Raw genomic sequence first — 27443 nt, 5'->3', positions numbered from 1 at the left:
TTTTTAAAATGCAGGAATGAATATTTTTGTCATTGCTTAAATGACTTAGAGCAGTGGTCTGGGAAGAATTTAATGGAGAATTTTGAGCTTGAATTTGTGAATTATCTACCTGTCCCTCTAAGTTAGACTAAAGATGAATGCAAAATTGAAAAAAAAAAAAAGCCTGTCTAGCAAAATTCAGAGACAACTATGTTCTGTATTAAGTAATTTTGGTAAGTTGCTAATTTATTGTAGAACATATGATTTGGATTTTAGATTCTGAACTGCAAAAGCTGATTCAACAAAATACTTATTCTCTGAAGAGTAATAACCATAAATCATGGCTCTCTTTTGCCACTGATTTCACTGAAAAGACTTAGTATATACTCCAAATTGATAGAAGAGAAGATACTCAGCAGTTTAGTCCAAAAATGGGTAAGAAAAATTGTTATATATAGTTTAACAACATAACCCCTAAGGAAAGTATAGTTTTAGTAAGGACGACCTGTAAGTACATATGTCAGCCAATCCAAATTGAGTTCAAAATCTTTACTAGTATTTGGAAAGTATTTATCCCCAAAATAATATGAGCTCTCTGTGTGTGTCAGGAGTTGTGAATCTAGCTTTTTAGAGTGGTTAACACACATTACATCAGACCTCTGCCCTGAAGGTTTTTGTCTATAATATATGTAGGGGACAGCTGTTTGTGTTAAACGGAAGGATAATGTAATTTTTACCTCTTCTTTCTTGTCTGGGCCTTTACTTAAAAGAACATATTCCAGAAGATTAAAGAGCCAAATAATTTTTAAAATCTCTCCATTATTTTCTCTCTATCTGAAGAACTTATATATACTCATATACACATATCTATAAACACAAGTTGATACATATATTCCTTTGTGTAATCTGAGAATATTCTACATTATATTTTGTAACTTGCCTGAATGACTAAATATGGTTCTTTTTCATTTTAGTATTTAATATGCTTCCAGGTGTTTATCATGGACACTATTTTCTCTTTGTGTGTATTGTATATTGTATATTATATGTATTGTATATCAGTAACTTCTGTCCATTGAGTATTTCACACATTGGGGTTATAAATCCTATGATTGAATATATATTAGGAATAAGTTATCCCAAGTTTTAATACATTTTAATTTTGTATTTTATGTATATAAATGGAAGTTTATACTTTGTAATAATTCCTAGTATTTATTTTATTTTGGGTACTAGGGACTGAACTCAGGGAGTACTCAACTACTGAGTCACATCCCCTGCCTACTTTGTATTTTATTTAGAGACAGGGTCTCACTGAGTTGCTTAGTGACTCTCCCTTGCTGAGACTGGCTATGAATTCACCATCCTTTTGTTTCAGCTTCCTTAGCTGCTGGGATTACAGGTGTGCACCGCTGTGCCCAGTGATTCTTAGTATTTAAAAAGTACTTCAATATATTGTTTTCAAGAAAAAGACTGAAAAAATTAAAATTATATTTTAATTTTTTAAAATATATATAATTTTTCTTTTTTCTTTTTTTTTGTTGTAGATGGACACAATACCTTTATTTGTCTTTATGTGGTGCCAGGAATCTAACCCAGTGTCTCATGCATGCTAGGCAAGTGCTCTGCCACTGAGCTACAACCCTGGCCCCTAAAAATTCTATATATTAAACCATCAAAAATAGTTTTATAAAGTTCTGTTAGCATAGTCTCTTGAAATAACTGAAGGCTTTCTCTTCTTTCTTGTTTTTCTGAATAAATATTCTATTACTTCATCATGACCTTTATTTTTTGGAGTTATTTCTTTAAGTTAGCATTCCTATTTCTGTTTCCTCTAGTCCTCTGCTTATGTCCATATACTGTGGTTTTGGCTTATTGTATTAGAAGTTCATTTCCCTACTGAAATTTGTAAGTGCTGTGGAATTTATAACTATTGTTACTGTTCTTGTATTCTCAGCATGTGGCACAGTAGTGGCATGTAATGTGCTCTCATTCACATGTAGGTTGAAAATCTAAGATAGGATAATTTGAATTGGAGGAAAGGTAGGCATTGTAGTTAATGGGAGTGGGTGTGAAGGATGGAGAGTACAATGGAAAAGGGAAGAGAGGAAGATAAGAAAGATTAGAGTTAGCAGGAAAGAAAGACCATGAAGGTTGGGAAAACCAATCTACATCAATATGTCCATGCATGAATTTTGGCTTTCAATGCAATGAAAAAAGGGAGTCCTTTCATTCTTGAACAAAACAAAGCACACACAATGCCCTAAAATGAAAATCCTTTTCAGTTAATAATCTTACTGCCAACTATAGTTCTTTCTCAATAGGACACCTGTTTCGAAAATAATAATCATTGTAAGTGTAGGTAAAGTGTGAGTCAAAGTCAACCTCCTAGGGTCTCACCCTACAAAATAAATGCCAGAATCCTTCTAAGGTGCTTCTTTTTTCCTTGCTGTTTTCTGCTCTTGCTATCTCAAATCTTCTGAGCAGGGCCTCTGTGGATTCCTCCTTCCTACTCAGTCCTTCAGTCAGAGCATCCAGAGCACAGTACAGTAGAAAGCCAATGCTTATAGTTATTTAAGTAGTGGCTGATCCAGCTTTTGACCTGATGAAGTACTTAGTTCATATATTGATATACTTAGTAAAAGAAGACAAAATTTTCTTTAACCTCAATAATTAATAGCTAAAACAAATCAGCTTTGCCTTTTATCCTTTGTATTTTTGGTTTTTCTGTTGACTCTTAAGTGGAACAAAGCCCAATATGCTTTTGTGGGACTTTAAAAGAAAAAAAATAAAAGAAATATCATGCAGAAAGTTGTTCATGTTGCTTTTAGAAGCCTCAAGTGAATTAACTGTTTCAATAGGATTTCCTTTCAATATTATCCTATCACAAGGGCTTAAATAGTGTTCTCTAGTATCCCAAATTGATCTATATGCCATGGTAAACACTTGCTGAGTACTGTTGGGTGCTAGACACAGTGGTTGGTGGCACTGGGGAAACAAATGTAAGTATGTCCAATATTCATATCCTAAAATACCTCACCACATAGTCAGAAAAGAGGTTAAAAAGTGCCAGAATAATGGGAGTGAAGTAATGGGGAGCTATTATTAGAAAGAACTATTGTTTCTTAATCATGTAGATTTTGGGAGATAGGACATACTTCACAGTGGACATAACATTAGAACTGGACAAAAAAAGAGCATGAGACACAGGGATTCCACTGCTAGCACCCTGGAAGCCTAGGTAATAGTTGCTGACATAACTTGAAGAATATATTGAATATCTTATTAGAGACATTCTGTACCCCAGAAATGATGTCTCACACCCACTTTAAGGGTTATTTTGGTGTCTCAAGAGCTAGTCCACAATGATAGTTTCAACTGGAGACCTTCTTGAACTAATGAGAATTCCAATTGAATTGTTCTCTCTATCTGGGATCATTCTACTGTAAGAATGCCACATAAGGGGCCATTAAAGAAGATGATTTAAAGCCTCACCCTTTTCCCCATTCTCTGGTTCTGAACAGTTCTGAGCTGACTTTGGAGGGCAAGTGGGCAAAAATCACCGTGAGTGGAGTGAAATAATTCAAATGTAGCAATGATTTCAATGAGCGTACGTCCTTAACATTGAAGAGTGCTTTCAGGTAAATATAATCAATAATACTAATAAATTATAATATAAAGAATAAAAATCTCTTATTTTTCTCCCCTGAGGAGCTCACCTAGTGTATGCTTATGACATGTTACTTATTTTTAAAATTTGTTATTTTTATATATACATGACAGTAGAGTGTATCTTGACATATTATACATACATGGAGTATAACTTATTCTAATTAGGAGCTCATTCTGTGGTTATACTTGAAGTAGAGTTACCCTGTTTGTGCTTTCATAAAGATAGGAAATTTATGTATGATTCATTCTACTGTTTTTCCTCTTCCCATTCTCTTTCTCTTCCCTTCATTCCCCTTTGTTTAATCCAATGGACTTCTATTCTTCCTTGCTCCACCTTCTCTTGTTGTGGGTTAACATCCACAAATAAGAGAGAACATTCAGCCTTTGGCTTTTTGGGACTGGCTTATTTCCCTTAGGATGATATTCTTCAGTTCCATTCATTTACTGGCAAATGACATAATTTCATTCTTCTTTTTGGTTGAGTAATATTCCATTGTGTATATATACCACATTTAAAAAATTATTTGTTCTTATAGTTATACATGACAGTAGATTGTATTTTGACCACGTTTTCTTTATTTATTCATCTATTGAAGGGCACCTAGGTTCTGTAGTTCATCTATTGTGAATTGAGCTTCTATTAACATTGTTGTGGCTGCATCACTATAGTATGCTGATTTTAGTCCTTTGGGTATTTACAAGCAGTGGAATAACTGAGTCATTCCAAGTTTTCTAAGGAAACTCCATACTGCTTTCCAGAGTGGTTGCATGGATTTGCAATCCCATCAGCAATGTATGAGTGAACCTTTTCCTCACATTCTTTCCATTATTTATTGTTACTTATATTCTTGATAATTGCCATTCTGAATGGAGCAAGACAGAAACTCAGTGTACTTTTAACTTACATTTCTCTTATTGCTAGGGATGTTGAACATTTTTTCATATATTTGTTGACCACTCATATTTCTTCTTCTTAGCCCATTTATTGTGTTATTAGTATTTTTGTTAAGTTTTTTTTGAGTTCTTTATATATCCTGAAGATGAATATTCTATCTGAGGTGCAGGTGGCAAAGATTTTCTCCCATTCTGTAGGCTCTCTGTTCACATTCTTGATTGTTTCCTTTGCAATGAAGAAGATTTTTAGTTTGATACCATCCCATTTATTGATTCTTGATTTTATTTCTTGAGCTTTAGGAGTCTTATTGAGGAAGTCTGCTTACAAGCTGACATGGTAAAGAGTTGGGTCTTCTTTTTTCTTCTAGTTGGTACAGGGTCTGTGGTCTAATGCCTAGATTCTTGATATACTTTGAGTTGAGTTTTGTATAGGGTAAGAAAAAAGGGTTCAATCTCATTCTACTATATATTACATATTACTTAAGAAATTATATTGACTAACTTTGCAATTCTGCTTTTTGTCTAATAGTATAGAATCTTTCATTCTTTAATAAATTTAAAAAGCTACTAATTTTGATGTAAAAGAGAAAATAATTTTTTCAAGCTTTAACAAAAACTCACAAATCTACCTTAGGCAAGTGTTTAAGGTTAACATAAGTTACAACATATTTGCAACAAGAAACCCTTGATGAACATACTCTGCAGAACACAATATTCCTATGGTATTCTTGCCCAAATTCACAACTTCAAAAGCATCTAGGTCATAGTCTGGGAATATAGTTCAGTGGAGTGTTTGCCTGGCATTAATGAGGCCCTGAGTTTGATCCCCAGCACTGCAAAAAATAAAAAGGTATTTTGATCATATGAAACAAGGAAAGACTGAGGAACAATTATATACCTGAGGAATCTAAAGACAAACAACAACTAAGTACAGTGTGAAATTCTGGAGAGAATCCTAGAACAGAAAAAGGACTTTAGTGGGAAAACTAGAGAAAGAATAAGGTCGGTAGTTAACATTATTGTTCAAATGTCACTGTCCTGATTTTAATAATTTTACTATGACTAAGTGTAATATATTGACATTGGTGGGAACTGAGGAGAGTATATGGAACTCTGTACTATTTTTGCAACTTTTTTATAAAGTCTAAAATTAGTCAAAGTAAAGAGTTTTAAAAATCCACTTAGGTATGTAAATGCCACCCAAATACACACCTGGAAATAAAGGTAGATTTGTTATTTGTATAATAACAGTGTCAGTGATCATCAGTAGTTATTTTATGTTTAAAGATGTTTGTATAAACATGGATTCTATAAAGTTTTAAATATATTTTTGAAAAATTCTATGATGTTAACTTAAAATTTTTATTCTTTCTTTCTTTTGTTTTGGGATTTTTTTTCTTAGTTGTCCCTCTTTAAATTTATGAATATTGTTCTAAGTGTTGTTAACTGTGGTAGATTATAGTGAAAATAGTGTAAATTTTTGGTTTATGAACACATCAACTACTTTTTTTGAGGATTTATATACTCTATAAGTCCTTGGACATATTGTATTAATAAATTTCCTTGCTTCATTTTTATATATATTCTCCCACCCTTTTAACCTACAAACCACAATGTTCCTGCCTTCTCTATTTCCCTCTAGGGGTAAATTAGAGAAAACGTGGTTAGTGAGTGTGAACTCCTGCATATGAAGTTCAAAATAAATTTGGAAGTTTATAACTTTGGTGTTGATAAATATGGATTGCACATGTATTTGCTTTGTATATATATATTACTTTTGTATGTATTTTTAATTTTTGTCTAGAATTTCCAACAGGTTGTTTTGAGATTCTCCCTTTTTTGTTCTTTGTTTTTGTTTTGGTTATGCAAGACATGATAGACTGGTGCTAAGTGAAGTTGGTGAGGGCATAGTTGACAGTCTACTCACCATGGAAATGTCAACAGATGCCTTCAGCCTCAGTTTCCTTCATGATCCTCCCTCCTTCATCACACACAATCCCTTCCCTCAGATGCCCAGGACTCTTTGTTTCTCTTTTTCCTATTAAAACCCTCTTTGTTAGGTGACTCCTTTTCAAAAATCATCGACAGTGAGGAATTAAAATGTTACTTCATCTGTTTTTGCTTTGGGGGAAAAAAACATCTAAATATTCAAGTCCAGCTAACAATGGATTATTATTAATTTTATTTATTCTTTAATCTCTAATCTCTCCTTTGAAATTCAGGAGTTAGAGTTAGTGGCATCATATTTGCATGGACTATTTTCATTTGTTAAGTTAAAAAATATTATGTATATCTACCTTTTATTTTAACATTACATTTTATTAGATTTACTGCAAATTTATCTTCTAGAAATATAGGCTAAAATGAAATTTAACTCATGTCAATAATATGCATATTTTAATTCATGAGTGAACTATAACTTCTGAAGTAAGTCTATGAATGTATACATGGAATAATTGGAGTTGAAAATTAATGACTTTTTTAAGACTATCAGTTAATTGAAACTAACTAGTCTTGCTAATTAGTTGACTGTATTATTTTTAAAAAGAGATATGCACCTTGATTTCAAAATTCTTATCATTAATAATATTATTTTCCTACAGGAAGTATAAAACCCACCACAATGGGGAGCTGAATGGTTTCAATAGCTAATGACTGAACTTTTCACCTCAGGCTTTGGTTCACATTAGGCTGTGGTTTAAAGTGATTGACAGCTATTTCATAGTATTCTGCAATGAATTGGGGGTCAAAATCATCCAAATTATGAAAAGAAAATGTCCCCATTAGAAAAATATAAAGGCAGAAGTAAAATAACCAGTGTAGTTGAAACTAATTGGCCTCCTTATTGGCATAGTAGTGAACAGGCACAGGGACTGAATTAATCTCTTGAATTCGGTGGCAGATCCTTGTAGGTTGAAATTGTGAATTGGCAGGTTAGCATAAGGGGAGGCTATATCCCCCTAGCATGTGATACTTCTGTTCTGTGAATTTCCATTTTGTGGAGCTGTCAATCTGAGGCTTTTGTGAGCATTAAACTTTCTTTAGAAACAACAGCACTAAAAAGAATGACCCTACCTCCTAAACTACCACACAAATCAGCTTGATTAGTAATCTCTATTAAGAGACATTGAGTTTTGAATAGGCTGGGTATTGTAGGTACAGAATGAAGGACTTGGCAGGAAGGGAAGTTTGAACAACATCTGCCCTGCCCCTTCCTAGCACTTCTGTGAGTTTTAAGCCTATTCACAAATGAATTAAATTATAAAAGTCCAAATCGTAGTTCCCCACAAGTAGTTCTTTAAATAACATTAAGGGGTGAATATATAGTGCATTTTAAAAAATGTATAGAGAAATACCACAAACTATATTAAGAAGAAAGCCAGAAATGACAGACCTTTATTTATAAGCCCATTAATACCAGCTTTCTTTTAGCTTTCTTCTTTTCTTTAACAAGTGAAGTTTGATCTTGAATTTTTATTCAGAGCTCTGTAAACCAAAGCCACAGATGGGGTATTGCTGTGTCATTTCCATGGCCTTATACAGATTACTGAATGTATGCAGCTGTCCCATACTCCCTTAATAGACCTTCAGCTTTTCAATACATCTTCCACTGATGGCATTTCTGTGGATAAACATCATTTCAGAATGAAACGTGCCATATGTCCTACAGTGTATTTAGGTACAACAAGGCACTTTTTAAAAAAAGTTGTGCCTATATTATTTACTCATTTAGAGGATGTGACTTTTGGGATATACATTGGGAATCCAAAATTTGCTGAATGAGAAAGGAAATATTATAAATAGTTTCCAACTCACTTGTACCTTAGATTTCCCCAAACACATTTTTTTTCAGATCATAAAGAAATCAGTATTTTATATCCAGGTTTCTCATAATTTCTCCCTCTAGGAAGCATAACTCAATCAAAATCTCAGGTTACTACTGAATAGAAATAGTCCTTTTTATTGAGGTTAAGAATTGCTAGATCAGGGATTTGGAATATATATATGTGTGTGTGTGTGTGTGTGTGTGTGTGTTTCCTTTAGTATAGCTAATTTTAAGAATCATTCCTTCCAATGTATTTGAGTTTTATAGTCCCACAATAAAAATATTATTTGCAAGTTCTATATATATTTTTCTATTAAGGGATTAAAATGGGTGATCCAAATGAAAATAAAACATCAGTGAGAAATGTTTATCCAAGATCATTCTGATATCACCATTTGATTCCATTGGATCAAATGCATCTATGTCACAAGCTTGAATGCTTGCTTGATTATTGACTTGTGGTATTTACATTTTGTTTTTGTATATGTACCATTGTCTTCTAAGAAGGAACATCCTTAGCTGTAAGGATAATATCTCTTACCACTTTTAATATGCCTTGTTGCTGCTCAGCACAATGTGAGATCTCAGTGCCTGTAGGATTGATGATTACAGTTATGCCAAACCAGAAAAGAGATATGTGTTAAATTTCCCTATGAAGTATTTTGTTTTCACTGACAGAATATGCAAAAAATAAAAAAAAACCCAAACAGTGTATACTTAACTTAAAGGTGGTATTGCAAATTGTGCTACTTTTGTTTCTCAAAGTATTCTGTGTACATTTTCTCATTGTTTTTATATAGCTTTCTTTCTAGAGTAAAAGCTCATAAAACTTACCCTTAGTTCCATTGCCCTAGGAAATTTTACTAGGCAAAATTTGGAAGTTTCTTAGAACCCCTAGGAATTGTTTAAAATAGAACTGCCCTTCAATAATGCATAAATTAATTATTGACATGGTGCTTATCCTAAGCAAAAACAAAAAGCATAATAAAAAGAGAAAATGTCACTCCAGGAACATTGGGAATTATTTAAAATCTCACTATGTATTCAACTCAAAAAGTATGATTCTTTAGGCCATAATCTTTTCTGTGTATGCACTCCCTAAGAAAGCTAGTTGAGACTTTTAATGGTATTTAAAATAATTTAATTATGTATATTGGCAATTCACATCATCCTTGTAATAGCAATGCTCTTCTTAACACAAAATATACTGCTTTTAGAAAATGGAGACATGTTTATAGTTTGTTTTGCTATCGAGTTTTTAAGAATATGTAGATCGGTGCTTGTAGTTCCATCTCTGACAGCTGTGTGGTTAATTTTCCTGATCCATGGTGTGTAGCTGTCTCTTAAAAGGTGCTGCTGTGTTTGCAGCCATGCTGTCAACATCCACCAGAGAGCAGAGCAGCTCCAACACCCACATCCTTCACGCTAGAAATAGATGGAGACAGTAACACAGCCAGATCCTTGGCCAAACAACGCGGATTGCAGTTCATTTCAAAGGTCAGCGCATATTTAAGCTTGCTTCATTACTGCCACCTTTATGCCTGAGATTTTCATTTTTTTCCAAAAAAATCAGTTTACCCAGGTTCCTTTAGCGACAGAAAAATGAAAGTGCTGAGTCCTATTTTCATTTGAAGATATCAAGCTTTTTATCAAATTATAGAGGTGGCGTTTCAGAATATTTCATATCTGATCAAGAAGGAAATCCAAAAATAATTTTCTCTTTATTCAGGAGTCTTTCAGGCAGGAGGATTGCTTTATTTTTTACTTAATATTGCGCTCAAGTCAATCATTTTGAAGTCAGAGAGAAAATAGACATTTAAATACAATCTATAATAAAAATTTTGGAGTTCAATATTTTATTTACATTTTCTAATGAAAACACTACAATTCATATTCTTGGCATGTTTTTACTCATGACCTAGTAAAATAAATTTAAATACTTCTTTTACATTAATGGTGGTGAAAAAGTAAATAATTATAAAACATTTATCTCTAGTTGTCCTTTAAGAATAAAGAAAGGATGGTTTATTTTAAATCAAAGTTGTAATTTTCCTATTTACTTTAAAGTTCCAATATATGTAGGGTGAATATGATGTGTGTGTGTGTGTTTGTGTGTGTGCATGTCTATACACACGAAGACATATATATATAGACAGCACATAATAAGGTTTCCAATATTTTTGTCATAAATATCTTTTTTATAGACTAATTCTTTATTTTAATTAAACCAATTAATTTTTAAAGAAGGTTTTTATCTTCTTTGCAAAAATGTGACTCTAAAAATGAATGAAAATCATTCTTATATATAAAATATAAGCCAAAGAGAAATACATTTTTAAAATACTGTTTTTTATAAAGGGCTTTGTTAATAAAATGAGAAAAAAATATATTGTATAAGTGGTTTGATTAATTGTTTGTATTGAACTGCCTATAATTTTTAAAAAATGGTTAATATTATATGTAGTGAAAAGTTTTTAAAACTTAGAGCTGGTATGACCATTTTAGATCATGGAAATTCACATTTCTCTTGTGACATATTGTAGAAACTTAATTATGGAAATATCTTAAAAAGAGTTTAAAAGGATGCCTTGAGGCTGAAGCTTTCCTAAAAGAAATACTCACATACTCAAATTATATAGTGGAATGTCTGTGAGTGTGTGTTTGTGTGTGCATATTTTTTTTGATAATTTTAACTAGGTTATTTTAATTTTGGCATTTATATATTTCTGAAATGAATATTTAAATATATTATAATTATAAGTGAACAGGGAAACTATATACTTTAAGAATAACAATTTTGGATTTATAAATAGAGCTTATAAAAATGTTTTGAATATGTCTTTAATAATTAATTTTCATAACTTATTTTAAAATAATTAAGAAATAAATATAGCTTAAAAAACAAACATCTCTTCTATTTAGATTTGCACTACTGCACTCAGTTCTGTCAGTTGGTTTGAATGGTTGCTTTTTTCATTTGTTTTTGGGAGTAATAATCTATAGAAATTTGTGAATAGGATTCAGAAAATATAATAATAGGGCCTTAGGCTAAATAAAAGAAATGTAAAAGGTGACTAAACTGGGGGAAATGGAATCTCAAGTCTCTTGAGTCATCCAGGTGCGTCTTTCATTCGAAAGATAGGCTGAACTATTTTCCTCTTTTCTCTTTGTTTTTGGAATAAGGTGGTGCTGATTTTACTAGTTATAAACTACACTGTGACTTAAATAAAGATTTTTTACTTCTTTTTAAAGTACTGCTTAAAACAACAATGAAGGGAAAAGAAAGCATATGTTAGAAGATTAAATGCATATTTTACAGGAAATAAAAAAGTTATCTTTTGCCAATTATTTGTCCAACAGTACAGTATCTTGTTTAACCTTTGAGGTAGTATTGAGAGCTGGGAAGCACAATACCTATTGTATAGATAAAAGAATTAAACTTTAAAAAGTTTAGTGATCATTTCAGTTACCTAGCCAGAGCTTGGCTGTAGGTTGTCTGACTCCAAATCCTATTTTTCTTTCTTGCTATGTTAAAAATTTCTATTTTTTCAGTTTGTGGTTTACTTCTTGTAGTCAATTATGTGCATTAAAAAATAAAATTGACTAATGTGTTAATCACAGTGTTTATCCCAACACGATCATTACTTGTAACAGAATACTTAAACTCATTTTATTACATATTGCTGATATACTGATTATAATAATGAAGGTTTTATTCATATAAAAAATAGTGTGTGCCATTTTTTTGATAATTAAAGATAGTCAATCACATGTGATATTTAAAATTGTGGGTTTTAAATGTATTATGACAATTTCAAAAGTAGAATTATAATTTAAATTGATTTTAAAAAGTTTAGTGCATAAAAATACTTTTGAAATACACTATTGTTAATTTTTCAAAATCCCTTTTTCAAAGACAAAACTCAAATATCTGAGGATAATAAAGTTAGGTAAACCAGTTTTTCATTCTTCATCATGGTCTCTTTCTACTTTCCTGTTGCCCAAAACTACTATGACTCTGTTTTGAAATGATGCATTCAAAAGCAATATTTCAAAATGTCTTTTTCTTTTGTACAAGTGAGAAATCATGTTTAAATGATGGTGCACAGGTAGAAGTAATCTTTATCCTTAGAATTTGAATTAGGTTTAGGTGTAGAGGTAGGTGATCTTTGGCCTCACTTTAGAATTCCAGTTAGTTTTTTTTTTTTAAGCCTAATAGGCCTTTATATACACTACATTTACAACAATGCAGCAGCCAACAGATTCTTTAAATGCTACTGTGAACAGTTTTTCCCATTATGTAAATTTTCTTATTAATAAGAAAGTACTTAGAAGCACAGTAGGAAAACTTAAACTAACTCTTTGCAATCCCATTTATGTGGATTGTGTTAAAATATCAGTCCCTACCCACACCCCAAAAGATCTGTAAAAGTATCTTCAGATGTTTAAAAAGAATCTTCTTAGGTTTCAAGTAGAATAATTAATACGAAAAAAGACACATGGATTTTATTAAAGAATATTGTCATTGTCTTTCACTGAGTTCTGAGAATGTTAGTATTAAAGTTCTTGTCCTTAAAAAGTTCTTTAGTTTCCATTGTAGGCACCTGGAGCCCTATGTGGGAGACTGTCAAGAAATTGGACTTAACCAAAATATTTGTCATAATTTGTGTTTTTTATTGGAAGCTGTGCATGTTAAAAAGCATACTTTACAGTGCAAACATTTTAGAAGACATATTTAAAAGTGTTAGTATATTTTTAAAGAAATTTACATTTTCTGAGTTGATTCTATCTGAATTTTTAAATAGAAACAGAGCAGAATCTGCCTTTTTTTTCCCCAATTGGTCACAGAATAATAGCCCTGTGCACATATCCAGACAAAAAGATAATGGTGACATCAAAGTTTTCTTGTATTTTTAAATTTTAAAATATAAATGAAGGGCCACTCTGCAGAGACTTCATGAATTTGTTTCACTAAACCACTGAGAAAGGAATATAATTTCAATAAGGAATATGAGAATTTGTTGGCTTTAATTTAGATGAAGATGATGACTTTTTTTCAGTATTTTTTCCTAAGTGTTATTTTGCTATAAATAAAAGGCATATGCTATGTTGAAATCACAAAAAATTTTCAGAGCCCTTCATAAATTTATACATCCTGTTTTTTAGTATTCATTTGAAGGTGACAACTTTTTAAGCTAAGTATCTCCATGGTGTTGTTTGTGTGTTTAGAATTATAGACAATATACTTTGTTTTCTTAACATTTCCCAAGATGTTTTAATATAGGAGTTTGCATATGAAGTTGCACTTGATTTTATGAAGGCAGCCTCAAGTTTTACAGTATTTTATTAATCTGCTAGGCTGAAAATCAAAGCCAATCTATGAACCTTCAAATATATTTTAGAAAACAAAATGCTGTTATCTAGAAGCATGATTTTAGTAGATAATTTTTTGAATTGTTTGTGGCTCATATAAATATATTTTGAGGGAAGTTCTTGTACCAAAGTTCAAGGTCCTGATATTTACATAGTTCCCTTACATAGTGCACCAAGTTGATTTGTGAGGAAATGAAGAGAATTTAAATTAAAATTTCAGGCCATGAATGTAAAATTGCTGGATATTTGCACATAGTACAGGGTTGGGGGAGTTTTTTTTAAGTTATCCATATGGCAGCAGAACTTTTAATAAACAATAGTTCTAACACAGATTCTTTATGGAAACAGAAAATAGGATTTATGAGGTGACATTTTGAGTATGTTAAGTAAAATGAAATAAGATTAGCTTTATTTTCCTATTTCCCCCCAGCCCTGCGAAGGTTTAGTGGTTGAATTACCACTTATAATTTGTTTTTTCATTCCATGCATGCATTTCATTAACCTATTCCTGGCTCTTCAGCCAGCCTGCAGAGAAATTCAGCAGAAGGATTTTAGAGCAGATTGGCTACAACATACACTGTAGGACATATTTCAGAATCTAAGGACAATTAATAATTTTTACTAGACTTTACATTAATAATGTGAAAAGTTTCATTTTGTTTAAATGGTATCTTAGAGAATTAATATTATTTAATAGAATATTTTGTTTAAATGTCATCTTAGATAATTAATGTTATTTAATACTGTTTAAGTAAAAGTTCTGAGATATTACTAGATACTCAAAATTTAACCAATAGATAACTGAAATTATGATAATTGCTTCAGACTCACAACTAAATTCATTAGTTTTGAAGTTCAGTCCCAGGGTTTTTCCACTTCCTGGATGAACTATTGCAATAGTAACAAAAGTTTTTTTCTAATACAGTTGATTTGTCTCTGAAATAGTTATAAGAGACATGCAATAAAGGTTGGAAGATATTACAAAGAGTATAATCATATAGTTTTGTGAATATAAACAAATGTCTCTCATTTTTTTTAAGAAAGAGAACTCTCAACTATATATATTGTTGAAATAACAAAATCATATAAATAAATGGTGTTGAAATGCGTAAATTATTTTTCATGTTAAAGTTACCTTTTAAGTTGTATTTTGCTCTGACTTGAATTTTATACATTTGTATTCCCCAACAGAGAATTTTAGCTCAGAATACCCCAGGTGAGAAGACTGAGATAAAACTGTGATATAAAAATTTCAGAGACTCTTAAAGTTAAAAGGCCCTTCAATTGTGTATCCAGTAATTACCTCATCCTCTTTAAAATTCCAGCAGTATTTTATACTATTTTATAGTTCATTATCAGTTTGAGTCAGAGATAATACACATACTACCCCCTGCAAAAAGCAGCCTCCTCTTATGTTGAGTAATGTAAGATAAAAGTTGCATTTTTCTTTTTTGCTTGTTTTGAACTTTTATTTTTTGCTTTTCTTTTTTAGCTTTCTTTTTGTTGTTGCTGCTTATTGTGAGCTCAAATCTGCCCTATAATTACTTCTATTTGCTAGTTTATGGTCTGTGATAGAAAACTACTAGAATGCCACTATTTTTCTACATGAAAGACCATCAGGTTCACTTTTTACTACATTTCTCTATTCTATTTTTTAAAAAAATTTTGGAAAGAGTCAGCTCAATTCAGCAAATATTTATGAAGCATCTGACTCTATTTTTCCCCTGGCTCCTAGAACATAAACCGACAAACAAACAGACAAACAAAACAAAGATCTTTGCCTTAAGGAAGTTTCTATTCTGGATGGGATAGGAAAAACATACAAACAAGGAAAAAAGAAAAAAACAATAAATTTACTAAAGGCCACCATTGGCTTTAATTTTTTCCCTTCGCTATTCTTTTATGTACTCCAAATCAGACTATTATCCTTGCCAGTTTTCTGAACTAGGACTGAGTGACTTTCTCTCCCTCCCTCCCTTTCTCTCTCTCTCTCCCTCTCAACATTATGATGTTTAGAGCATTTGTTCTGCTATGTAGTATTTCCTTGCATGAATGTACCAAATTAATTATTCATATATTTCACTATCAACAAATTTTTTTTGATGAATAACATTGGGTGAAAACAATGCTACTGTGAACATTCATGTTTGTCTTTTCAAGATGGAATTGTTGAAATGTTTGGCGAGGAATGAATTTGGGGTCACAAGGGATGTATTTCTTCAGCGTTGCCAGGTAATGCCAATAATTTTCCCAAGTGGTTGTATCCTCCAAAAGCATATACCTGTAATTCACAAGCTCAGGAAAGCTTGCTTTTGTCATATTACAATTTTTTATAATGTAGTTGGGTATTAAATAATATTGCATCATTTAAATTTACATTTCCCTGATTTTCAGTATTTACTGGCCATCAATATTTCTTTTTCTTTTACATTCTTATTTGTGCCTTTGTTATTTTTCTATGTGGTTTTAAAATTGATTTTAAATTCATTCAATGGGAATTTTCCTTCCTGAATACTATTATTTAATGGTTAAATGTTTTTCAAGTTTCCCACTTATTATTGCTTAATATTTTACTCTGTTTACAGTGTACTTTAATAAATAGTAGTTCTTGATTTTATTATAATTGATATTTTTCCTTTATGAATTGTATTTTTTATATGAGAATTTCTTCTCTATTCTAAGGTTTTATACTCTCTTGTACTTTCTTCTAAGTTTTTAGAGTATTGCCTTTTATATTTAAGTACTTAGTACATCCAGAATTGGTTTTTGGTAGGAAGAAATAATTGTTAAATTTCATTTTTTCCCTATGTAACACCAACTATTCTAGTACCACTTTTTAAAGTGATCATCCTTTTAAACAGGCTGAGAAATCAACACAATTCCAAATCATAGTTCCCTGTGTGTTAGAACTCTTTCTGAGCTCTCTACTCTGGTTGGCCATTGGTTAATTTGTCTTTGTGCCTGTACCACCTTGTCTTGATTGCCATAGGTTTAAGTAATTCTATATAACTGGTGAAACAATTTTCCTGACCACTTTCTTCTCCTCCTCCTCTTTTTTTCTTCTACATATTTAGACTATCCTTGACCTTTTGGTTTAGTCTACTGTTGGCCTTTGATATTCTGCATAAAATTTAGAATTATGTTGTCAAATTCAGAGAAAAACCCATATATATATATATATATTGATTAGAATTTTATTGAATTCATTGATCAATATGGAGGAGTTTAACCATACCCAGTACCCAATTAAATCCCAAGGAGTCACTGAATTTCTAATAAATTCCCTGTTAGACAATATTTCCATGTGCTGTCACAACTCATTGCTGTGGGAATTAAGCATATATTGTGTGATTCAGCTGGAAGAATGCTCTTGGAAGCTTGTGCCTGGTTTGCTCTGGACTTCACCCCATGTTCCTTTTCTCTTGGCTGATTGTACTTTGTATCCTTTCACTGTAATAAATCTTAGCAATGAGCGTGGCTATACTGAGTCCCATGAGCCCTGGTGAATGTTAGGGACTCCCTTACATATCTTGTATATTTCCCCATTATATTTTCAACTTTTCCATAAACTTATGTTTTAGTGCCTCTCTTGAGAATGCCTCCGTACTATCTTCCTTTGTGGGAGGGTTTATTTAGTTCATCTCTTTCAGGTTTCTCTCTTAATAATCCTACTTTTGTTATTTTTTACTCTATTTCTGCACTTAACAACTCACAAAGCAAATAATCTAGACTATCTCTTCTTTCCATACACGTTCCACTAAAAGTAAAGGTCTAGGACACCAAAGATTGGCAACTGTAACAAAAATGTGGCAGTCAGTATCTGTAAGCAGACATAACCCATTCTGGATTCACAATGGATTCAGAACTTATCTTCTTTTTATTTTTTTCACTTGTAAGCATTTTTTGCAGATATTATTATTACCATTCAAAGGTTTTTACTCCATTTAATCCCTTGCTTCTCAAATGCAGTGCCATATTCCTTTTAAACTCTACTGAATGTGGTATCATTGATAATCCAAATAGTCCTGTGACCAAGAACTTTGACCTGGTTTACCTGGGAAGGAAGTAGAATGCTGATGAGTTCTACTTGCACGTATTACCATCCCTTTAAGAAAAAAAAAAATTGGCAAATGTTTCAGTTGCAAGTATATTTGTTATAAACATTTAAAATTGTTTTCAGGGCCCAAATTGTGGACTTATGGCATTATTTGATTGCTACTTTCTGTTTTCTTATTTTGAATCAAACACGTTTTTCTTTTATAAATTTATTTTTATTTGTTTTATAGCTATACGTGACAGTGGAGTATATTTTGACATATTATACTTACAAGGAGTATAACTTATTCTAATTAGGATCCTATTCTTGTGGTTGTACTTGATGTGGAGTCACCCTAGTCATATTTCAATTCATTCTACTATCGTGTCTATTCTCATCCCTTCTCCCTTCTCTTCATTTCCCTTTATCTAATCCAGTGGACTTCTCTTCTTCCCCTTCCATCCTCCCTTGTTGTGGGTTAGCATCCACATATCAGAGAAAGCATTAAGCTTTGGGATTTTTGGACTGGCTTATTTCGCTTAGCATGATAATCTTTGGTTACATCCATTTAATGGCAAATGCCACTATTTGATTTTTCTTTATGGCTGACTAATATTCCATTGTGCATATATATCACATTTTCTTTATCTATTCATCTGTTGCAGGGCACCTAGGTTGGTTCTATAGCTTGGCTATTGTGAATTAAACTGTTATAAACATTGATGTGAATGTGTCACTGCAGTATGCTGATTAGGCCCAATTCTTCATCATGTTGACTTAGAAATTGACTTATTCAATAAGAATCCTAAAGTACGAGAAGTAAAATTTTAAAAAATCAATAAAGAGGATGGTATAAAACTAAAAGGCTTCTTCACAGCAAAGGAAACAATCAAGAATGTAAACAGAGAGCCTACAGAATGGGAAAAAATCTTTGCCACCTACACCTCAGATAGAGCATTAATCTCCAGAATATACAACAAAATCAAAAAAATTAACATGCACACACACACAAATACACAAAATAACCCAATCAATAAATGGGCAAAGGAACTGAACAAGCAATTCACAGAAAAATATGAATGGTTAACAAATATATGAAAAAATGTTCAACATCTTTAGCTATTAGAGAAATGCGAATTAAAACTACACTGGAATCCCATCTTGTTTCAGTCAGAATAGCAATTATCAAAAACAAGTAACAAAAAGTGTTGGTGAAGACGTGGGGGGAAAGTTTCACTAATACATTTTTGGATAGGACTGCAAATTGGTGCAATCACATTGGAAAGCAGTATGGGAATTCCTTAGAAAACTTGGAATGGAACCACTGCTGAACCCAGTTATTTTACTCCTTGGTTTATATTTAAGAATCAAACATGATTTCTAAATAGAAGAGATTTAGGAAGAGAGTTTTCAGAAGTCACATTCTCATCCCTTGTTGCATTGATTTGTCCTTTTGGTGAGGGGCGGGGTGGTGGTTGTGGGGAACAATAGCAATAGTAGCTCTTTTTGTTTCACGTTTTACCATGAGAAATACAATAATAATTAAACAATGGTTAGATGGCTTTTTTTCTCCAACGATCTCTCCTTAAAACCTTAATATTTATTCCACAAATATTTAGGGGAATTCCAGATCCTTGTTTGAACCAATTCATGTAGATCTCTTTTATGGAACTTGGTGTTGGTTGTAGCCTATGGTTCTGTTTATGAACTGAGCAAAGCATGGTTCTGAGAAAGATGTGAATCTTTGCCTCTTAGTCTTAGAAAAGCAGTCATGGAAGGTTTGGGGGCTATAGGATAGTTGGGCTCATTTATATAATTCTGGGAATTGGCTAGTTTGGGTTTTAGAGTAATTAAGAATGATACAGGCTGTCAGTTTAGGGAATAGATCTGTGCTTGGGCTTAAGTTCTATAGATGAAATCTCATTCCATTGGGATTTCCAGAATGTTCTTGGATTATAGCAATTAAATATTCAATTAGGCCAATGTGTGAGCATATCCCAGCAAAGTTCTTTGATGGAAAGATTTATAAAACTAAAAGAGAAATTGGGTAACTGGTCCATTGACCAATGAGCACATATTGATAGCATATTGTTGAGTATCTTTAATAAATCAGATGTTATGATAGGCTCTTTATATTTGATATTTTATTTTATACTTATTAAAACAGTTAAATTAAGCATTATGAATTAAAATTCTTATTTCAGAGATGAACAAATAAGACTCAGGTTAAGTAACTTACTTGAGGGTCACATATCTTTTGACTCTAAAGCATTGCCATGTATTTTATACATGTATTTTATACATGGCAATCCCCTATATGATCTATGGGTCATAGCCAGAATTAGCTTTGGAGGAAAGGGGTGCCTTGAGGGTCACCAAGGTAGAAGATTGAACACAGGAGGAACTGCAATAATTAAATGAAATTTGTTGGAACAGTTTAAAGTTTTCCTGGCTCACTCAGCATAGATCCTGGTTCTTAGACAAAGTTGAACCTGTTTGTGATAATTAAATAGAGTTTCTGAGATCTAGAGCCGGACAGAGCCAATAGAATCAAATACATGTGTAAATACTGAGAAGGATTCAGAACAAATAACTGACCAAAATGAGAAAGAATTTATAGAAAAGAGGCTTTAGAACAGAAAGTGTTTTGATGATCTTAGCAAATGTTTATCAAATGGCTCCTTTTCTTTCTTTTTTTTTCAAGGTCTGTATCTTTATTAAAATTTTTAAAAATTTTTTAATTTTAATATTTATTTATTAATCCAGTAGATTAATAAATTAGTTTTTTAATTAGTTGCTCAAAACATTACAATGATCTTGACATATCATACATTTGATTCAAATGGGGTACATAATCTTAATCTTATTTTTCCATGAGTACAGATTGCAGGATCACATTGTTTATACAGCCAAGTTTATACATAGGGCCATACTAGTGTCTGTTGTATTCTGCTGCCCTTCCTATCCCCCCTCCCCTCCCCTCCCCTCCCCTCTTTCTACCCAATCTACTGTGACACGTTTCTCTCTCTCTCTTTTTTCTTCCCCCTCACACCATTTTATATGTAATTTTGCATAACAATGAGGGTCTCCTACCGTCTTCCATGCAATTCCCCTTCTCTCTCCCATTCCCACACACCTCTCGTCCCTATTTAATGGTAATCTTCTTCTCATGCTCTTCCTCCCTGCTCTGTTTGAGTCGCCCCCCCCTTATATCAAAGAAGACACTCTGCATTTGTTTTTTAGGGATTGGCTAGCTTCACTTAGCATAATCTGCTCTAATGCTGTCCATTTCCCTGCAAATTCCATGATTTTGTTGCCTTTTAGTGCTGAATAATATTCCATTGTGTATAAATGCCACATTTTTTTTTATCCATTCATCTATTGAAGGGCATCTGGGTTGGTTCCACAGTCTAGCTATTGTGAATTGTGCTGCTATGTACATTGATGTAGCTGTGTCCCTGTTGTATGCTCTTTTTAGGTCTTTTGGGTATAGTCTGAGAAGGGGAATAGCTGGGTCAAATGGTGGTTCCATTCCCAGCTTTCCAAGGAATCTCCATACTGCTTTCCAAATTGACTGAACCAATTTGCAGTCCTACCAGCAATGTACAAGTGTACCCTTTTCCCCACATCCTCGAGAGCACTTGTTATTGTTTGACTTCATAATGGCTGCCATTCTTACTGGAGTGAGATGATATTTTAGAGTGGTTTTAATTTGCATTTCTCTGATTGCTAGAGATGGTGAGCATTTTTTCATGTGTTTGTTGATTGATTGTATGACCTTCTCTGAGAAGTGTCTGTTCAGGTCCTTGGCCCATTTGTTGATTGGGTTATTTGTTTTCTTGTTATTTAATTTTTTGAGTTCTTTGTATACTCTGGAGATTAGAGTTCTATCTGAAGTGTGAGGGGTAAATATTTGTTCCCAGGATGTAGGCTCCCTATTTACCTCTCTTATTGTTCTCTTGCTGAGAAAAAACTTTTTACTTTGAGTATGTCCCATTTGTTGATTCTTGATTTTAACTCTTGTGCTATAGGTGTCCTATTAAGGAATTTGGAGCCTGACCCCATGAGGTGGAGATTAGGGTCAACTTTTTATTCTATTAGACACAAAGTTTCTGGTTTGATTCTTAGCTCCTTGATCCATTTTGAGTTAACTTTTGTGGAAGGTGAGAGAAAGGGATTCAATTTCATTTTGTTGTGTATGGATTTCCAGTTCTCCCAGCATCATTTGTTGAAGATGCTATCCTTTCTCCATTGCATGCTTTTGGCACCTTTGTTTAATATAAGGTAGTTGTAATTTTGTGGATTGTCTCTGTGTCCTCTATTCTGTACCATTGGTCTACCTGCCCGTTTTGGTACCAGTACCATGCTGTTTTTATTACTATTGCTCTGTAGTATAGTTTGAAATCTGGTATCGCTATTCCACCAGTTTCACTCTTCCTGTTTAGAATTGCTGTTGCTATTCTGGGTCTTTTATTTTTTCAGATGAATTTCATGATTGCCTTTTCTATTTCTGCGAGGAATGAAGTGGCTCCTTTTCTTGGGGACAATTAAAGCCAAGATGGATATGGTACCTTATCTGCTCTCAAAGAATTTCTCTTACATACATTACCTTACTATATGGTGAAATGGAATAAACACCAAGTAGAAAACAAATACCATAGAGAGGAATGAATACCAAATACAGGTATTTTATGGGATCATAGAACAAGTATGTGATTGGTGCATTAATGAAAGCCTTAAAAAATAGGAGACCTATAAAGAAATTATTAAAGACAAGAAAACCTTCTTCAAATTGCTGATATGGTGACAAATTTCATGAGAAAGCAACATGAGGAATAGTACAGAAAAAAAGTGAGAATAATGAATCCTTCTTGGGAAATAACAGAATAAAGTAGATACAATTATTTTTGCCCACTGAATACTGATTTCTGCCTTCTTAAGACAATGGAAGCTTTATCTTACTCTAGTGAACTTCCAAATCATCTAGTCCTGATAGTTCGTATATAATGTTGCCTCTTTGCACAATGCCAGGATTGAGCATGTCATCTAGGACTGGCCAATTAGTATCTTTTTTCTTGAGCCCAATGATTGGTTCAAATATATGCCTGTGATGCTTCACTGTAATAGAACTCAATATTGGAGTTTTAATTGAAAATACTCCTCCTCAGCTGAGCTTGCTAGACTGTAAGAGTGTATCCCCATATCAGCCAGGGAATCACAATAAAAGAAGAGCCTGTCTGAGAATAAAAATTCTAAAAAGGAAGTCAGAGCTAAGGATCAGGGACAGTGTCCTGAACTTGCCTTGAATTTTTGATTACGTGAGCCAGTATCTTTCTTGCATCTCCCTTCATATATTTTTTAAAAACTTGGATTAATTTGAATTCGATGTAAATTGTAATGAAAAGATCCTAGCTAAACTATAGGCATGGAAGTCCCATCGTGGTAGAATAATCAGTTGAATTAACAGGAGCAGCTTGGCCATGCTGAGACTGGTAAGGTGTAAGGCTGGAGATGTATGGTAATACAAGTTGGCACAGAGCTAAGGAAAGTATTGATTTATTAACAGCTAGGAGTCATTCTAGTGTTTTTTTTTTTCCAGTGGTAGATTAATACAGTGAAGATTGTAATCTTTGTCTCTTATGGGTAGTTTTTTTTCCCTGCTGTTTATTCTAGCATTGGTTACATTTATAGCAATGCTGGATTTGTTTCTTATGTAGAACTTAACATTAAATTGATTAAGGCCTCAAAACTTAGGTATTGTGCTTCATTGAAAATAGACAAGAAGATTAGCATTGGTAAGTAATGAGCACAGCCTTACCAGACACCTCTCAGATGCATTTCATCTTTCCCTCTTCCAAATCCTTATACCACGGAATCACTATTTCTTTTATAGTAACACACCCAGTATGACTTGTGCTATTGCTATTATCCAACCCCTCTCCACTTATATCAGATTGTAAAAGCCTCCTTTTAGTGGTCAGGTACTAAATATTATGCATATTTTAGAAGAAAGTTTTCACAATGCCAGTCCACTTTCTTGAATAGAATAGGTAGTCTAATGCTTATGGAAAACATTTTACTTTAAACAGACCATTATCATGTTCCTATCAAGGCAGGTATTAGTATCTGGCTTAGAGAATGGTTACCTGTTAGAAAATTTTGTTACCCTTTGAATGATAAAAGGGAGAAATAACTCATGGAAGAGACTTTTGACATTCTGAATGTGAATGGTATGTATCCTAGAACAGGAAATTCTGTGTCTCCATAGACCACATGAAACACTTGGACATTTCTAGGGCCATTTTTTTTCTCACTCTTTATGCCTTCTGCTTTCTTTTTATGTTAACATTCAATAATTCTTTTTCAAAAATTGTTATATATGTGAAGATACTCCCTTCCAGAGGAGGTGGAGTTTAATTCTATCCTGTGCTCCCTCTTTCCCATTGTTTCCTCTTGTGGGTGAATGAGACTTGATAATTCATTTCTTATACATAGAATGAGTAAAGGGAAAACAATAACTTTAAAGAATCCTAAGTAAACACTATCTTAAATAAGTAATGAGAATTAACATCAACCGTGATGTCATGTGGATAACATGTACCCCTGATGTGATGTGACACAACAGCAATTTACCTCAGTTGTTTCCAAAAGCCTACAACCCCATTAAAAAATGACAGAAAATGTAAGAATAAGGTACTTTTTTTGGGAGGGGGGACCAGTGACTGTGGAGGAAATATTGAGAAACTGTTATAGACCAGAAGAGACTTGGGACACTTGACAACTACATGCAGCGTGGTTCTCTGGATTGGATCCTGGAATAAAAAAAAATAAATTAATGGGAAAAATGGTGAAAGGCAAATAAAGTCTAGAGTTTGATTTTAGTAATAATGTACCAATATCAGTTTCTTTGTTTTGATAAATGGACCAAGCTAATGTAAAGTATTAACTAATGTAAAATGGTGGAAGCTGGTGTAGGGTATACAGGAACTCTTAGAACTATCTTTGTAAATCTGAAGTTATTTCAAAATTTGAAAAAAGTTTATTTGAATAATTGTTGTGAAATATTTTTAATATAAAGCTAAGAAAGATATAACTAACACTGTATCCTCTAAACCTAAGAAGAAAAATTACAACTGTAAAGTTTATATATGTCTGCACAGTCTTGATATCATTTTCTTGAGAGGTAACAACTAACTATTCTGAATGTTTTTATCATTTGTGTCCTTATGTTTTTTCCTACCTATTTATAAATCCATATACTATGTATGATATTGCTACATTTTAAACTTGAGTTAATGATAACATATTGTGTATATATTTTTTCAGTTTGTCTTATTCACCCATTAATATGGTTCTGAGTTTCATCTATAAAGTTCCTGCTCCAATCATTCATTCAATAATTGCTTATTATGTTTCATCTACATGTCAGGCAGAGTACTAGGTACTTGGGATTAAGCAGTGAATCAGACATTCCTGGAATTTTGGGGCTCAGAAATGGATATATAAAATGTGTATTGATAAGGTGACAGTCTGATCAGGGAGATATCACACTATATAAGGCTGTACTATGAATATTTGTTTAACTTCACTGCTATGTATGAATACTCCCTGTGTTCGAGATTTTATCTTGATGGCCTGCAAGATGCTTGTTTGATTGAACTAATGTCTTTTAAAATTCAGTGTTAGCTACCAACAGCATTTAAAACTTAAGAGATTTCTCATAATGATGTGGATTTCCAGCTTCTTCTGAGAAATATGGCCCTATGCTATCACTCTCAGACCACTTTGCCCTGTGCCAGACTACTCTGTTCAACCCACATAACCCAGGAAGTTTGAGATATATGAGCTGCACAATAAGTATACATATGCTACTTGTTACCCCCATATAATCTAGTAGACATAGTCATTGATAGTATCAATAAAGATGGGAGAGTGAAAATATGCATATATTGTAACACATAGATCAAAATGTTTCCAACTCTGTATGTGCATTTGTAGCTTTTTTTCCCCTTAAAAGAATGATATTTCTTATGGATAAACAAACCTGTTTATTCTACAGGTTGTCACTCTTTTCTAAATTGAAGACTTTAACTGAAGTTCATTTAATTGTTTTTTGAGGGCCTAATAAGTGCAGGACATGGTTGCATCTGCCGAAGTGATTTAAAGAAATACATAGCTTAGTCCCTATCTTCCAGGATCTTGTAGGGTGATAAAGCATATGCACAAATAACTTGATAGCTCAACATATTTATTGAGCACTTGCTGTGAACTAGGAACAGGGAACTTGTATATTCAAAGAAAATGAGATGAATAAATTAAATAATTCTTGACCTTTAATAATAATGCTTTATTATTATCCAGGGCAGTGGTCCTTAGAGTGGGATATGTTAACATGGAGATTGGTGGGCCCACATGCAAACATTCTGATTCAATGATTGAAGTTAGGTAAAGGCATCTCTTTAGTTTTAACAAGTATCTCAGGCAGAGCCAAATGTATTGTGAAGTTGACAGGGCCTAAAAGTGGCAGAGCTCTTCATTTGTACTGGCTCTGTGAATTCTGTAAGTCACTAAGAGTAAAAGCATATTTTAGGTGGAGAGTATGTTTTAAGGAGCCAGGTTTCTACCAAGAACCATTTCTGTGAAAGTACTTGAAATTTTATGCTAAGTATTCACATTTGTATTTGATTTTGATTCAAAATCTTGTACTTTATTCCTTAAAATGACCTCATCAAGTTATATAAGCTTCAGGCTTCCATTCATAGGCAGTTCTGGTGCATGTTATTCCTGGATCAATCTTTGACAATTGTTGATCCACGGTTTATGGCATAGGATGGGAGATAAGATATTAACTACCTGTAATGCTAGCAAAATGACATAAGGGTTGTTATTAGAGAATCAAATGTAATACTAGAGATGAACAAGGGAATAAAATTTAATTTTGACTGGGAATTTTAGGTTTTATGTCTATATCAAGCATATGAACCCAACTCCAGTCTGCCATGCAGTGGTGGTGTGAATAGTTTCACTTATTTACTACACATAGTCCCTCCATAAGGAGGTGTTGAAAGAGTACCTAATAGTGGACATCTATTTTTAAAATTTGGATGTTTTTAAATTAACAGGAACCTACCTTTATTAGCAATCTACTTCTCAGTTACTCTGCCTTTGCACTCCTTACTAACTGTAGCTTTTGAAAGTTGATTTCACTATTTACCACATCTGCCCCATCTCTTCCTAACCTGCAAGCTTACACAGTTGTTTTTTGAGACAGTCCTCACTGAGGCAGAAAGTAGCTTCAGTACAACTATACAACTGGATTCTCAGTTTCATCCATAATCTAGAGTTGGTAACTAATGTTAGGTTTGACATCCTGGTCATTTCTGAAAATTTTACCAAAAGCAGAGCTGGGGGCCAGGAGGTGCATTTGTCTGCAGTCTACTTTCGTTGCTCTCATTCCTCTTAAATTCCAGAGAAACCCACCCCTGTGTCTTATCTTAACAGCATAATTCACGATTTGGCTTATTCCAACCAGAATTTCTCAGTGCCTCAATTTTTGTTGAATGCAAGTCTGTAACTATTGAACAACTGGGTTAGTTTGGAATCTGGGGCTGCAGATGTTATTTTTTTTAAAGAAGTACCGAGACATTGTGACCATGTCCCGTC

General features: G+C 32.9%; 1 protein-coding gene across 4 annotated transcripts in view; it reads left to right on the top strand.

The window, feature by feature from the left end:
* The window catches only part of LOC144365869 (uncharacterized), a 546961-nt gene that overhangs the window by 111080 nt on the left and 408438 nt on the right, over positions 1–27443 (top strand). For 2 of the 4 annotated variants that reach the window (XM_078018586.1, XM_078018585.1), the window contains exon 1: positions 9753–9868. The exons of the other annotated variants lie outside the window; for them this stretch is intronic. In XM_078018586.1, the coding sequence (XP_077874712.1) occupies positions 9807–9868 (62 nt within the window). In that variant the 5' untranslated portion in view covers positions 9753–9806. Of the gene's footprint in view, positions 1–9752; positions 9869–27443 lie in introns of those variants that run through there. 4 annotated transcript variants of the gene reach the window in all.

The sequence above is a fragment of the Ictidomys tridecemlineatus genome, chromosome 8 (genome assembly GCF_052094955.1).
Source record: "Ictidomys tridecemlineatus isolate mIctTri1 chromosome 8, mIctTri1.hap1, whole genome shotgun sequence".
Lineage (NCBI taxonomy): Eukaryota > Metazoa > Chordata > Mammalia > Rodentia > Sciuridae > Ictidomys > Ictidomys tridecemlineatus.
This window is presented reverse-complemented; position numbering and strand designations above follow the sequence as displayed.